General features: G+C 42.7%; 1 protein-coding gene across 1 annotated transcript in view; it reads right to left on the bottom strand.

Annotated features, from left to right (window-relative positions):
* The window catches only part of LOC145403582 (uncharacterized), a 52,807-nt gene extending 42,257 nt beyond the window's left edge, over positions 1-10,550 (bottom strand). Inside the window, exons 1-3 of the mRNA XM_080275260.1 lie at positions 10,502-10,550; positions 8,532-8,683; positions 1,647-1,768 (exon numbers count right to left, since the gene is read on the bottom strand). Of these exons, the coding sequence (XP_080131386.1) occupies positions 1,647-1,768; positions 8,532-8,683; positions 10,502-10,550 (323 nt within the window). The remainder of the gene's footprint in view (positions 1-1,646; positions 1,769-8,531; positions 8,684-10,501) is intronic.
* Between the last annotated feature and the right edge of the window lie 2,287 nt (positions 10,551-12,837).

The raw sequence follows: 12,837 nt of genomic DNA, 5'->3' as shown, positions 1-12,837 counted from the left end.
AATCAGAGGTTTGTCTTAGATAAGAAAGTTGCACCTGGAGTATCGAACAATGGAAGTAATAACAGCTCAAGTAATCAAGGTAAAATGTGAAATCTGTGCAGAGGATTAAGCTAGAGTAACAATATAAAGGTAGGGAGATACCAAGCATTACGCGAAAGGTAGTAAGGAAAGCACTAAAAGCAATAAAGCTGGGTAAGGAAAGAAGGAAGTGAGGATGTTATCAATACCGTATCGTATTGAATGGCTAGAGAATCTACCTAAAGGACTGTTTAGGCAGTACACTCACAGTAATAGGCAGTACACTTGAATAAGCCATAAAGCAACAAAGAAAACATGATATTCGAAAGAGTTCGGCACTAAACTATTTTAAACCTATCAGCCAAGCAGTTAAATCAGCCTTTCAGCATGCCATTCAAAAGATTATATGATTCAATTAAAAATAAAGCACCTATGAGAGCATGTGTGGGGAGGCTTCCCACATACAGCTCTTCTTAATAGGGTGGAGTCAAAGGCTTTTCGTCTCATTAACTCTCCTCTACTCCCTTCAACCTCTGTCTCTTCGTCGCACTGTTGCATCTTTATCTCTTTTTTATCGCTACCTCAACGGTCACTGCTGCTCTGAACTGTCTGCATGCTTTCCTCCTCCTCTACGACGGGCGCGTAGCACCCGTCTAGCAGCAAACTCTCATCCCTTTTCTGTCCAACTCTCTAATGCAAGAGTTAACCGTTACTCCCAGTCTTTCATTTATGCAACAGGTCAACTCTGGAACTGTCTCCCTCTGTCTGTATTTCCTGCTTCCTATGATCGCCAGTCTTTCAAACGCAGTGTGTCAAGGCATTTCGAAATGATCGGATCTTGAATTTGGCTCTCTCTTGTATTTTGTTTTTCTCTTGGAAGGAACAATAATTGCGGGCTCATGGTCTTTGGTTCCTTCTTCCTCTCATAAAAAAAAAAGTTGTATGATAAAATGTTGCTTACATAAGAGTTATAGAAATCTACTTTTGAGAAAACTATCCAACTTTAATATTTTTAGGCTGCCCGAGTTCGCAAATCTTATCTTCTTACTGATATTGAGAAAAAAGGTGCAAACAAGTGTTCATGAGGCCCAGTATAAAAATTATGATGTAATTATTGAACGAGTGGGAATGATACTCAGTAGCCTACTAGCCAGTCCTCTTGAATTTCCAATGGTTTCATCCTAATACAGCATCTAGGCAGAGAGTCTGGCTGGAAAGATTATGACGACTAACGAATGATACAGTCTGTAGATTTTTACACGATTCGTCTCCAGCTTATACTCTCTCTCTCTCTCTCTCTCTCTCTCTCTCTCTCTCTCTCTCTCTCTCTCTCTCTCTCTCATTAAAAAAAAAAATCCTTATGACGTTGCAAAGTATGTTCTTCTTAACGATATTGAAGGACACTGAAAATAAAAAGAATGGTTTAGTCTTCTCTCAGACCCCTGCCCACCTGTCAATACCTGTCACTCACGCAACACCTGCCAATTATACCTGGGTTTGTCCTTTGTTCAGATTTGTTTTGATTTTTCGCCTCTGATCTTCAGTTATATTTTAGAAGAATCTCTCTCTCTCTCTCTCTCTCTCTCTCTCTCTCTCTCTCTCTCTCTCTCTCTCTCTCTCTCTCTCACCTGATCTTAAGGAGCCACTCGTTGCTGCCCTCGTCGTGGTGAATCTCAAACCTGTCATCGTTAGTGAAGAGGAAGCGACCCACTGTTAACACGTGGATGTCCTTGTGCCTCACCCATGACACCTGTGGGAATAGATAGATAGATAGATAAATAGAGGAAGATAGACAGATAGATAGATAGAGAGATAGACAGGTAGATAGAGAGAGAGAGAGAGATTAATGTAGGTAGAGATTAGAGAAGAGAGAAGGTGAGAGACTAGAGATGATAAAGAGAGTAGAGGGAGCTTTTAGTTAAGTGGATAGTGTAGCCCTAAGGAAAGTATTGGATAAAGAGGTTAATTGAAGAGAATAGAAGAGAGGGAGAAGAGGTAGTGAGTATATGAGTGAGAGAGAGTGGCTGAGAGGAGGGGAAGGAAGAGAATAAAAAAAGATAGGAGAACTGTAAATGAAGAGTGAACTAAGGAGAGAGAGAGAGAAGGGGGAGGGCAGGGAGAGTGAGTAAGGGGGCGCCAATATAAGGGAAGAATAGTAAGGTAGAGTGACGATGTGTGGAGAGAGCTGGTGAGGAAAAAGGAAGGAAATGGGCAATAATGAAGATAAAAACGAGAGATGAGGAAAGGAAATAAGTGAATTAAGGAGACAAGGAGGAAGTCAGGAGAGAGGAAATCCGAGGAGGTAAAAGAAAAAGTGAAGGGATAGGAAAGTTATTGATGTGAAGGACAGTATATTTTTGGCACATTTGATAAATAGGAAGACTACAATATGAATCCTTAACCCCTTCATTCCGGCGATTTTTTAAGTCATATTCTAGCTACCTTCAGACGGTTTTATTCACCCTGGGAAGATATATTCGTTTGTGATGGACTTGATGGAAACTAAATAATTCCGTCACTACTAAAAAATTTTTTCTAAAGTTAAGAAAATTGTGTGGAGATTGCAAGAAAAAACTATAAAAAAAACTTGTCATCGGATTCAAAAGGCATAATACATCTCAACCCCTGAGGGACTATTAGAGTCAAATTTTTCTAGACAAAACTACACACAAAGACAAGGAAAAACAGAGCTTGTGTCGTTCCTGCCGAGGGGATTTCTTTTAGCCTGCTCCCCACCCTTACTGTGAATGTGGATGTTATGTCATTCTGACTTCCCAGTGTTTTTGACCTGTCGTGTGTCATGGTTCTCCAATTTTCTTCTGTTTACCATGGTGGGTTCCACATGTGCCTCTTGCTGGGTTTTAGTTGTTTGCTGTTAGTGTTTTTGTTGGGGGTGGATGTAGGAGGGGAGCTTTATCCACTTTACTGATGTAGTTGTCTTGTGTCAGCAACTCCTCAGTTATTTGGCTAGGTTGTTTGTTTCCTCCTGTTTCTTGTTTTCTTGACCCTTCCTAGCAGCTCCCCTGCATGTTGGTGAGGGCTGCAGTGGGTCAGCTTTTCTTCCTCCCTGCTCAGCTACTGACAGCTGGTGCACTGGGGAAACCTGCGTCTCATGTCACCCACCTTTCCCATCTCTGCTCCTATGCTGTGGGCTGCAATGATGGTGTGGCAAAAAAGGAGCGTTTTATACTAAGTGGCTACATGATGAGTTTAATTTCTTAGCCGCACATCACGTGTATTTCCTCTACGACAGTATCATTTCTGGTTGGCATTCCCCTGTCACCGCCAGTCTTGTTGTCTCAGTGGAGTCAGTCTCCCAGATTCAGTTCCTGTTTTGTTCCTACTTGTACACCATACCTTTCCTCTCTGCTTCTCCCATGCCTTTCCACGAGCCCTTCTGTCTGCTTTCTCTGCTCCTTCCCTCCCTTGTCAGCGGTTCTCTCTCGCTCAGTTTAGGGGGGAGATGAGGCAGATGCAGAGCTGGACGTCCGTTGATGGGGTCAAGGACGCTTGGTAGGGTTTGTCTGGGCTGGGAATGGAAACGCAACGGGTGTGCTGGTCATATGCAGGTGGTTCGCAGCTGTGTTGTCTTTTTTTTTCTTTACAAGACAGACGAGGTGTAGTTTCACCTCATAGTGCCCAGGGCAACGTAGCCATTTTCCGTATCTTACACCGTTTGCTCTTGAGAAACTGGGTCATGCATGCCTCTTGCTGGCTTCCTTCCAAGAGCAACAAATTCCGTTCATGTTCTTTGCTTTCCGTGACTTTAGCCACTTTCTGAGACGACAAATTTCAGCCGGCTTCACACACATTTTGTTTGGCCTCTCTCCCTCAGCTAGTTAACCTCTCTGCGTCAGGCTCAGAGAACAGTACAGTCTGGTTATTTAAACAGGAGGGGAGAGTCTCGGTTTCTGTTTTTTTTTTTTTTTACGGAAGATGAACACTGGACGGAAAAACAATTTAGATATACCTGTATATCTAAAAAAAAAAATAAAGTCCATACACACTACAGATGTCCTCCACTCAGAAACGATATGTAGCACTTGGACTGTAACTTCCATGGGTTGAAGACTGGGTAAAACTAATCGAGGGAAGCGAATTCCAAAGAGAAGCCATTTGGGTAATAAAAGAATATTCGTAGGCGGTTCTGCAATATGGCAGTGTGACAGTCAAGTAATGGGCGCTACCAGATGGCTGTGCAGCACGGGGGAAGGCGTGGAGTGGTGGCACAGTGAAAGTAATATTATCTGAGGATTTGTCGTAAAAATATCTGTAAAATATTGCTAGGGAGGCAACATTCCATCTCACTTGTAGGGGAGGTAGCTCATCGGTAATTACCGGGTTATTAAGTATTCACATTGCTGTGTCTTGAATTTTGTTCGGTTTTAGTGCAGCCTCCTCACATCTTCTCCACAAGGGTGAGCAATGTCCAGTTTGAGTGCGCACCTGACTCGTGAATGATAGCTAACTTCTCGTCAGTGAAGAAGTTATGGACTCTGTACAATAATCCAAGTTTCTCTGAGGCGGTTTTTAGCAAGTGATCTAACGTGAGAGGTTCAGTTGATGGTACTGTTATGCGAAACACAATTTCGATACTATTAGAGATAGGAATATTGGTTGCACAATCTGCCTATTCATGGCACACTGAAATCTTGAGTGTTAGACTTAGGTACCAAGAATTTGCCTTGTTTCCCGTACTGTGTTCAAGGACCCAAGCAGGCTCAGTTTGGCTATCAGTATCTTTTTTTTTTTTTTTTTTTTTTTTTTTTTCAAATGGGTGATAATAATGAAGCGAACAATATGTTCTTCATCCTATGCGATATTGTGCCATAAGAAAATATCATTGGTGAAAAGTATAAAATCTATCTATCTATCTATCTATTGCCAGACGCCTCAGTCCCATACGGGGTGGCCACAAACAAATCGCCTCCACGTCGCCCTGTCCCCCGCCATTTCACTGCCCTGCTCCCAACTCACACCCCCCTCTCTCATATACCTCTCCACTCCATCCCTCCATCTCATCCTCGTATAAAATACGAAAGTACAATGTGCCTTGAAACTACCACATGCCATGAAATGAAAATGAAAGTCAAAATGAAGAATGCATGATAAGTGATTAAGGTATTGAGGGAAAATCATTAAGTCCTACTATGTGATATTAACTATCTGTTACTGGGAAAAATATAACAGTATAGCTTGTGCAGTAATGAAGTTTTGCTCAACTAGCGGCGAAAGTTACACCTCTTCACTGTCTGCATTACAAGTGGATGCTACATTTCTGAGTTTTCTTGTTGTGTGTGATGTCTCTGACCATTGACTAAGGATTGATATTGTTTATCAGAGGCTCATATACCCCTCCTTTTTTTTTCTGGGGTCAGCCACGGATGTGATATCCCCAGAACAGAAGGGTTAACTTGGAGGGGATTTTCACGTCAAGGAAAACCTGGGCCACTACTCCCCCCAGATCAATATTTATGCTTCCGACAGTAATTTCAGTTAATGGAAGAATATCATTGCAGATTATGTATTTCCAGCTGTGGTAGTAGCATTATACCGCCGAAATCAGTACACTACAGCTGACAGTAAACAAGTCGTAATCGCAATTTCATCATTGTTGCAGCCCTCGACGTGAGAAGTGATAATATTCTGAGGATTTGCCTGTGAGGCCTCCATGATGAGTGATATGCCCGTATTAAAATATAACGATATCAACCTCAGTAATTTCCAGTGCGCAACATAAAATAGTATCAGTCTTGCAAACTAAAATGTTTTAAAGCATATTCATCTCTATTCAGTTCTGCCAAAATCTTCTGGCCTGGCCTGCGTCATGGCACTAACTAGTACATTGGGCTACCAATTAATCGGAAGAGAACCCAATCTCTTCCACCCGGTGACCACAGGCAGGATCAGTCGTGGAACTTCACGGTTTCCAGTGACTCACCCTACTACTGCACCTACTGATGTGTTACACGCAACCCAGCAGCTGGAGTAGAGACAGATTCAGAAATAAGGTGTTCATCTTTTCATTCAGCATCCTAGTGACATCTTTAAAGCAGCTGTGATACAACATATGTGTTTATGGATACTGCACCATACCTCAGCTGTTGCGGTATTATTAGCAGCAAAGATGAAAGCTACTCGAGCATACCAACCATACAGAACCAGCATAGGCCGAAATGCTCATTTCCACAGCCATCAGCTGCATATGTCGATTATTATTTTGGTCAGCTGTACATGCCACGTTCTGTTTTTCCCACGTGCCCCTGTCCTGCATGATGGGAGATCTGAAGTAGGTCATCACTAGTGTTTCCTGCTCCATGGACGTCCTCAAGGTGCGATGTAGCCATACAGTACGTCGAATGGCGATAAAATAGAGGATTTGAAAGTGAAAACCACATCTCCGGTGCCAGTGAACACCTCCCTCCCTCCATCAGCTCCCATACCAATTCAGTGGGCTGGCATGGATACTGAATATCCATGAGTGACGATCAGCTTTAGTTCTAACATCTCTATGCGGGATTAAGCAGCCCTTATTAGCGGAGGTACACCACAAGCGGTACTCCTGTTTCCCTTTTTTTGGAGTGTGGCGTAGAATCGTTTATTTTAGTACTGACGGTCTTTATTCTTGTAAGAGCTTATTGGGGATTTGTTATATGGCCTTACGCTAGATAGGTGGCTTTTCTTAATTCATAGCATTCTCTCTCTCTCTCTCTCTCTCTCTCTCTCTGGCATGTTCGTTAGTTAGTTAAAAAGATAGATAAATAGCGGTAGAGAATGATAGATAGGTAAATAAAGAGAGAGAGAGAGAGAGAGAGAGAAAGAAAGATAGATACGTAAATAGAGAGAGAGAGAGAGAGAGAGAGAGAGAGAGGATGAGTGTGGTCTCAGACTACAAAGAATTTTCTATGCATAGAAAATTTACATATTTTCAGTGCATAGGAAGAGAGCAAGGGGGAAGAAAAGGTTAAAGAGAGCAGGGAAAAGAGAAGAGGGGAGAAAGGGGGAGGGACGGAGGGAGAGAAGAGACTGGGGAGAGTAGGAAGGGAGAAGAAGAGAAAGAGAGGAGGAAGAGAAGATGGGGAGATAGATAGTGGGGAGAGTAAGAGGGGAGAAGAAGAGAATGAGAGGAGGAAAAGATGGGGAGATGGAAAGTGGGAGGTGGAAATGTGGGAGAAAAAGAATGGGAGAGGGAAGAGAAGAAAGAAATAGGATAGAGAAGACTAGGGAGTAGGAGAGACGGAGAGGGAAGAAGGGAGGAGAAGAGAAGGGAGAAAAAGAGAAGAGGAGGGATGAGAAGAGTGAATGGGAGGAGGAACAGAAGAAGCACGAGGGAAGAGAAAGAAAGGTGGAAGAGGGAAGTGGGAGTAAGAGAGACATGGAGGGAAGGGAAAGGGAGAGTGCTGGAGGGAAGAAAGAGAAGAGAGGGAAACGATAGATGGAGGAGATTGACTGTAGGAGGGAGGAAGTGTAAGGAGAAAGAATGCCCTGTTATAATGGAGCAAAAATACGGGTGAAACAGGGAAATTTTAAAACTGGAAAAAACAGCATGTAAGCCTAGAACAGAAAAAGGGGAAGGGGGACAGTACGAGGCAGGGAAGGAGAGGAGTAAGTGAAGAGGAGGAGGGTAGGACGGGCTGGAGGGAAAGACTGAGTAGGAAGAAGGAGGAGGTGGAGAGAGGGAGGGAGGGAGGGAGGGAGATGAGGAGAATAGGAAAGCAGGGGGTGAAGCGAAGCATTGGGTGAAAGGAAGGAGGGAGTGGCGGGAAGGAGGTGGGGGAAGGAGGGGGCGGACGAGTACTAAAGTGGTACAGATGAAAGTAGACAGTGACAAAAATCTTCTTTTGGTATGAAAACCTCAGTAAGACTTTTTTTTTAACAAAGCATAGGGGTAAAGGGTGGGCAGAAACTGTAGTTAGCCCTTGTAAATAGCGATTTGCTTTTCTGTTTAATTCTCCATAATCGATACTAACATAAAAGAAAAAGTATATATATGAGATATGCATTACTTAGATGGATTTGGTTTAATGTGAGAATAAAAGTTAAATAGTACACTCCAAGATATTTTGTTACGTATGCTTACAATTCAACCAAAAGCTTCATTGTTTTCATTTAACCAGAAATCACTTTTTATCTCATTTCACGCTTTATTTTTGTTTTCATTTCTTTCTTTCATTTTATATCGTTTTATTTTACATCTCCCTTTTCTTTATTCCACGTTATATTAATCCAGCCTCTTTCTGTCTCTTTTTCTCTCTGTTCCTTCTTTCCTCTTCCGATTTCTCCCTCCGTCTTTCCTTTTCTCCTCTCCTGTCATCTGTGCTATATTCTTCTCCCTCATTCATTCCTGCCTCGTCTCTCTCTCTCTCTCTCTCTCTCTCTCTCTCTCTCTCTCTCTCTCTATCTGTCTATGTCTGTCTGTCTCCCTGTCTGTCTATCCATCCATCCATCCATCCATCCATCCATCCATCTATCTCTCCATATATCTATCTTTCTATCCACCCTGCACCACTTACCGATCGCTGGCCCAGGTTATTGACAACGCAGGGCATGAAAGCCGTAGTCCCAACGTAGGCCTCCACCTCAGACGGCGTGGCAGGGTCTATGTAGGGGGCCGTAGCTGACACTCTGCTGGCGTAGGACGTCTCGAAGGGCCTGGGGGCGTCTCCTGAAGAAGGTGCCGAGGGAGGAGGACTGGAAGGACGAGTTTGGCCATCGTTTTTTCCCCCCTCTCCACTCACAGCTGAAAGGGAAGGAGATAAAGATGTTAACTGATACTCTGGAATGGAAGTGAAGGAATTGGTTTGGTCTCGTTTACTCTCTCCCGTCCACGCACAGCTGAAAAGGAGGAAGAAGTGGTGGTTAGACGAAAGAAAATTAAAGCAGCGATGCCAAGAAGCCGGAGAATTGTGCCATTTTGTGCGTATTGTTTTGTTTATAAGAGAAGACAGATACGGTATCATTTTGGTTATGGTGGGATTGGTTCAGTATTATTGCAATTGTTGTTCGTAGTTCGTGGTGGTGGTGATGACTGATGTTATTGACTGTAGTGATTTCATATACACTCGTGTGTGTGTGTGTGTCCGTGGTTGTGTGTGTGTGTGTGTGTGTGTGTGTGTGTGTGTGTGTGTATGTGTGTGTGTGTGTGTGTGTGTGTGTATAGATAGATAGATAGATATGTACCCGGTATTGGTGATACGTTGTGTAGGTGGAGGATGATGGACTTACTGAAAGCAATGATGGTGATGATTAATATATCGGTGCCTTCATAGAGGCCTTTGTCGTTGCTACGGATGGTTTAGCCGAGTGTGAAGTGGTCGTAACTGGGGTTGAAGTCAGAGTATTTAGTGTGTGTGTGTGTCAGGGCTTTAATAGGTCTCTGTGTGTCTTGTGAGTGTCCAGAGGAAAGGATGAAGGTGAGATAAGAAAGAAGATTATAGATGTCAGGGTGTGGGAGGTGGCAGGAGTAAAGATTTATAACTGTGATGCGCAGAGGTTGTTGAAAGGGATGGAGACTCGCGTATTGAGGGGAGGGACGTGAGGGTTGCAGGGATACGTCTTCAGAATTTGTGGCTGTATCGCATAAAGCTTGTTGAGAGGAATGGAGGACATGCTATTGAGATTAGGGGCGTGATGGTTGCAGAGTGTTCGTGCTTGCATTTTCTTAAAACTTACCATTAGAAAGGGGTTGGGAATGTTGATTATCGTGAAGGGCCTGATGTAGCTTGTTTTAAGATAGATTTAACTGCCTAGGGTAGGCTGGTCACATGATAAGCCGAAATCAGAGTGTGAATCTGCTTCGACGCTGCTTTATAACTGCTGACTGCGCGATATGCATTATGGGTGTAAACTTGTGGAGCGGGAGATTCTGCTACCTCCGCGTCCTCGAGACATTCTCTGGTTTCCGTAAGAATATGGCCAGTTTTGACGGCGTACAGCACCTGAGTCGAAGCCCGTGCAAGAGGTGACCATCTCCAAGGAGTAGAGGTGGACGCTCAGGGAAACTTTGTATCTATGGCCATGCATTATAATCGTGCCAGTATCTGCCACGCCACTACTGTATACCCATTTACGTGTTTGCAGTGCACGGTACAACTGCTACAAGGATATTTTAACGAAAGACCTTTACAAGCATCGAGTGTCTGTAAAATTTGTTCCAAAGCTGTTGATTGAGGAACAAAACTTATCACCGTTGACAAGTGTTTGAGAATCTGAGAAGTAGTCTAAAAAACGATCTCAGTTTCATCACCTTTGTTATTGCCGGTAATAAGTCATAGGTATTCGATCATGACAGTGATATGAAAATAATTCCTCACCTTTTATGTCCAGAATTATTACTTATGTCCCGGGCAAAAGATACGCTTGTCCTTGAACATGTCTCTCCCGCCACTGGTGTAAGGTATAGAGAAATGGCCTGTTGCTGCGATAGGTTACTATTACTACACTGTCCTCGCCTCACTACAGCCCACTGCCTTCATACACTCACCTGCAATCGAAGATGTCTTGGATTTGTTTTTCTTCGAATCTTGTATCATGTGTGTCTTTCTTTTTGTTACTTATGGTTCAGAAACGTGGGAGCTATCAGATCTTTAGAATGTAAACTTGCGATTGCCCAGACAGAAAAGGAAAACATTACATCAGCTTTCACATACTGTATAGACAAAACCAGGACTTCCTAGATTAGGCAACAGACAAAATAGATGGAAGGATGTGAGCAGTTTATGGTTTTCGTAATACAGATAACAGGTGAACAATCAGGGTAACCTAGTCGCAGCCCTGAGTTAGAGTGAAATGAAGACGTGGAAGAGGAAAACGGAACCTTGAATACCAAGGACCACTTGTATTGAAGATATTCTTAACTTTTTCAGATATAGTAAAGTTTCAGATATTCTCAAGATTTAGTTCATGAATTACTTTCCAAAACAGACCATGCAAGTAAGTGTGTTTTACAGATTATTATATCGCTCGCATTTAAAACTCCAGGTTACAGGATCCATTATAGAACCATTAACATATTGTGATATAAATGTGGCTGAATATTAGATAAGAGTTATTTATATACTCTTTGCGTATATTTCTTCGCTTTGCAATGCAGGGTAAAGTTGTGATGAAAGTCCTAACTATGTTTCTGTGTCCATCTTTATTCATCCATTTATTTATTTACTAATATAAGAGAACTGTGATCATTTTATTAGTTAGCATTAAGAGGAAACAAGACATTGGAAGCCTGTATGAAGTCAACAAGAGAACGATGGAGAAATGGAAAGGGGAAAGAGATAACGAAGAATAGGGGAAAGAGAGGAGGATACTAAGTGACGAAACTGATAACAAGTGGAAACATTGCATAAACAGAAGATGGGAGGGGGAAAGCAACAGGAGGAAAATGTATGAAAAAAGGGAGGAAGAGGAGGGGACAGGAGGGACTAGAAGAGTATGAGAGTAAAATGATACCTAAAAAAAATGAAGATGAAAACTCAGGAATAATTGGGAGAGAGAGAGAAAGAGAGAGAGAGAGAGGCGTAAGAGAAATAAAGAAGAATGGGATTAAAACTTTTGACATTCCCATCACTTCAGTCTCTCTCTCTCTCTCTCTCTCATCGATAAATTACGGCCAATCTCCAGTCATATGTATCAGTCTTGCCTCTCTCATTCTCTCACCTTCCACACCTCTTCCTTTTCCTCCGTCCTTTGCCTCTCTCGCCTTTCCTGCTCTTTCCTTTTTCTGGCCTTTTTTTTTCCCGCGTCCTTCCCAGCTTATCCCTCTTTGATGCTGTCTTGGTTTCCTGCCTTCTTTCTCACACCCTTGTCTCCACTTTCATCTCTCTCTCTCTCTCTCTCTCTCTCTCTCTCTCTCTCTCTCTCTCTCTCATTAGCAGTTAATGGGGTGTGAGCAAGGGAAGAAAAAAGGTAATGGATGCTCGACTAATGGAAGGCAAAGTGAGGGAGTTGGTAAATGGGTGGTTGGCAGGGTGAGTGAAGATGTAGTTGGTGATGTAAAGAGAGAGAGAGAGAGAGAGAGAGAGAGCGACCCTTAATATCCTCTTGGCCATTACGAGGAGCGATTATAATTGAGATACTTCCTGAGTCACAAACACAATCTGGCGGTGAGATTAGTGAAATAAGAGAACAGCCAACGTAAATATTGTTTCTGTTCCTTTAATTCCTTCTTATTCCTTTTATTGCTAAAGTATCCCCTGATTATTACAATCTTCTGGCGGCAGACTGAGTGTAATGTGAAAATCTTTACAATTTGTGGGGAGCACTTATCCAGATAGATGGTGATGCATTTATCTGCCGAGCGTGACTCGTTCTCTTTCAAAGTATCATCTTATTGTAACAAGAATTAGATCTTTAGTGTGTCTGTCGTTATCAGGAAAAGTAACGCTCTTCCTGAAGCACACTTACAGAACACCATTATTTGTCAGCCAAATTGTCATAATAGGTACAAACTGTGGAAGTAATGGTTATTCCTTCACGGGTCTTCCTAAGCTGAATTAAATACTCTCGCGGTACTAAGAATATAGAATTACAGGTAGCAGGAAGGGCACTCAGAGCACAATACACGCGCCCACCAGCTGTTCTAAAGGCTGACAATTTCACTTTGCCCTGTGACCTTTACCTTCGCCGATTGCTCTCAATATCGAATCTCTTCATCCTTGCTTTATCCTAAACCCTGCCCTTAAAGTTTGGTCGAAATCAGATCGAACTGTATAAGCTGACCTTGCCACCTTTGCCATGTGACTTTGACATTTGACCATTCCCTGTGACCTTGGAATTTAGCTTACTAATTTCGAAGTAAATCCTTTGTTTTTTCCTTCCCTT

This window comes from Coenobita brevimanus, chromosome 61, assembly GCF_032717465.1.
Source record: "Coenobita brevimanus isolate Jiangsu-jjx chromosome 61, ASM3271746v2, whole genome shotgun sequence".
Taxonomy (NCBI): Eukaryota; Metazoa; Arthropoda; class Malacostraca; order Decapoda; family Coenobitidae; genus Coenobita; species Coenobita brevimanus.
Note: the sequence above shows the minus strand (reverse complement) of the source record. Positions and strands in the feature narration are given on the sequence as shown.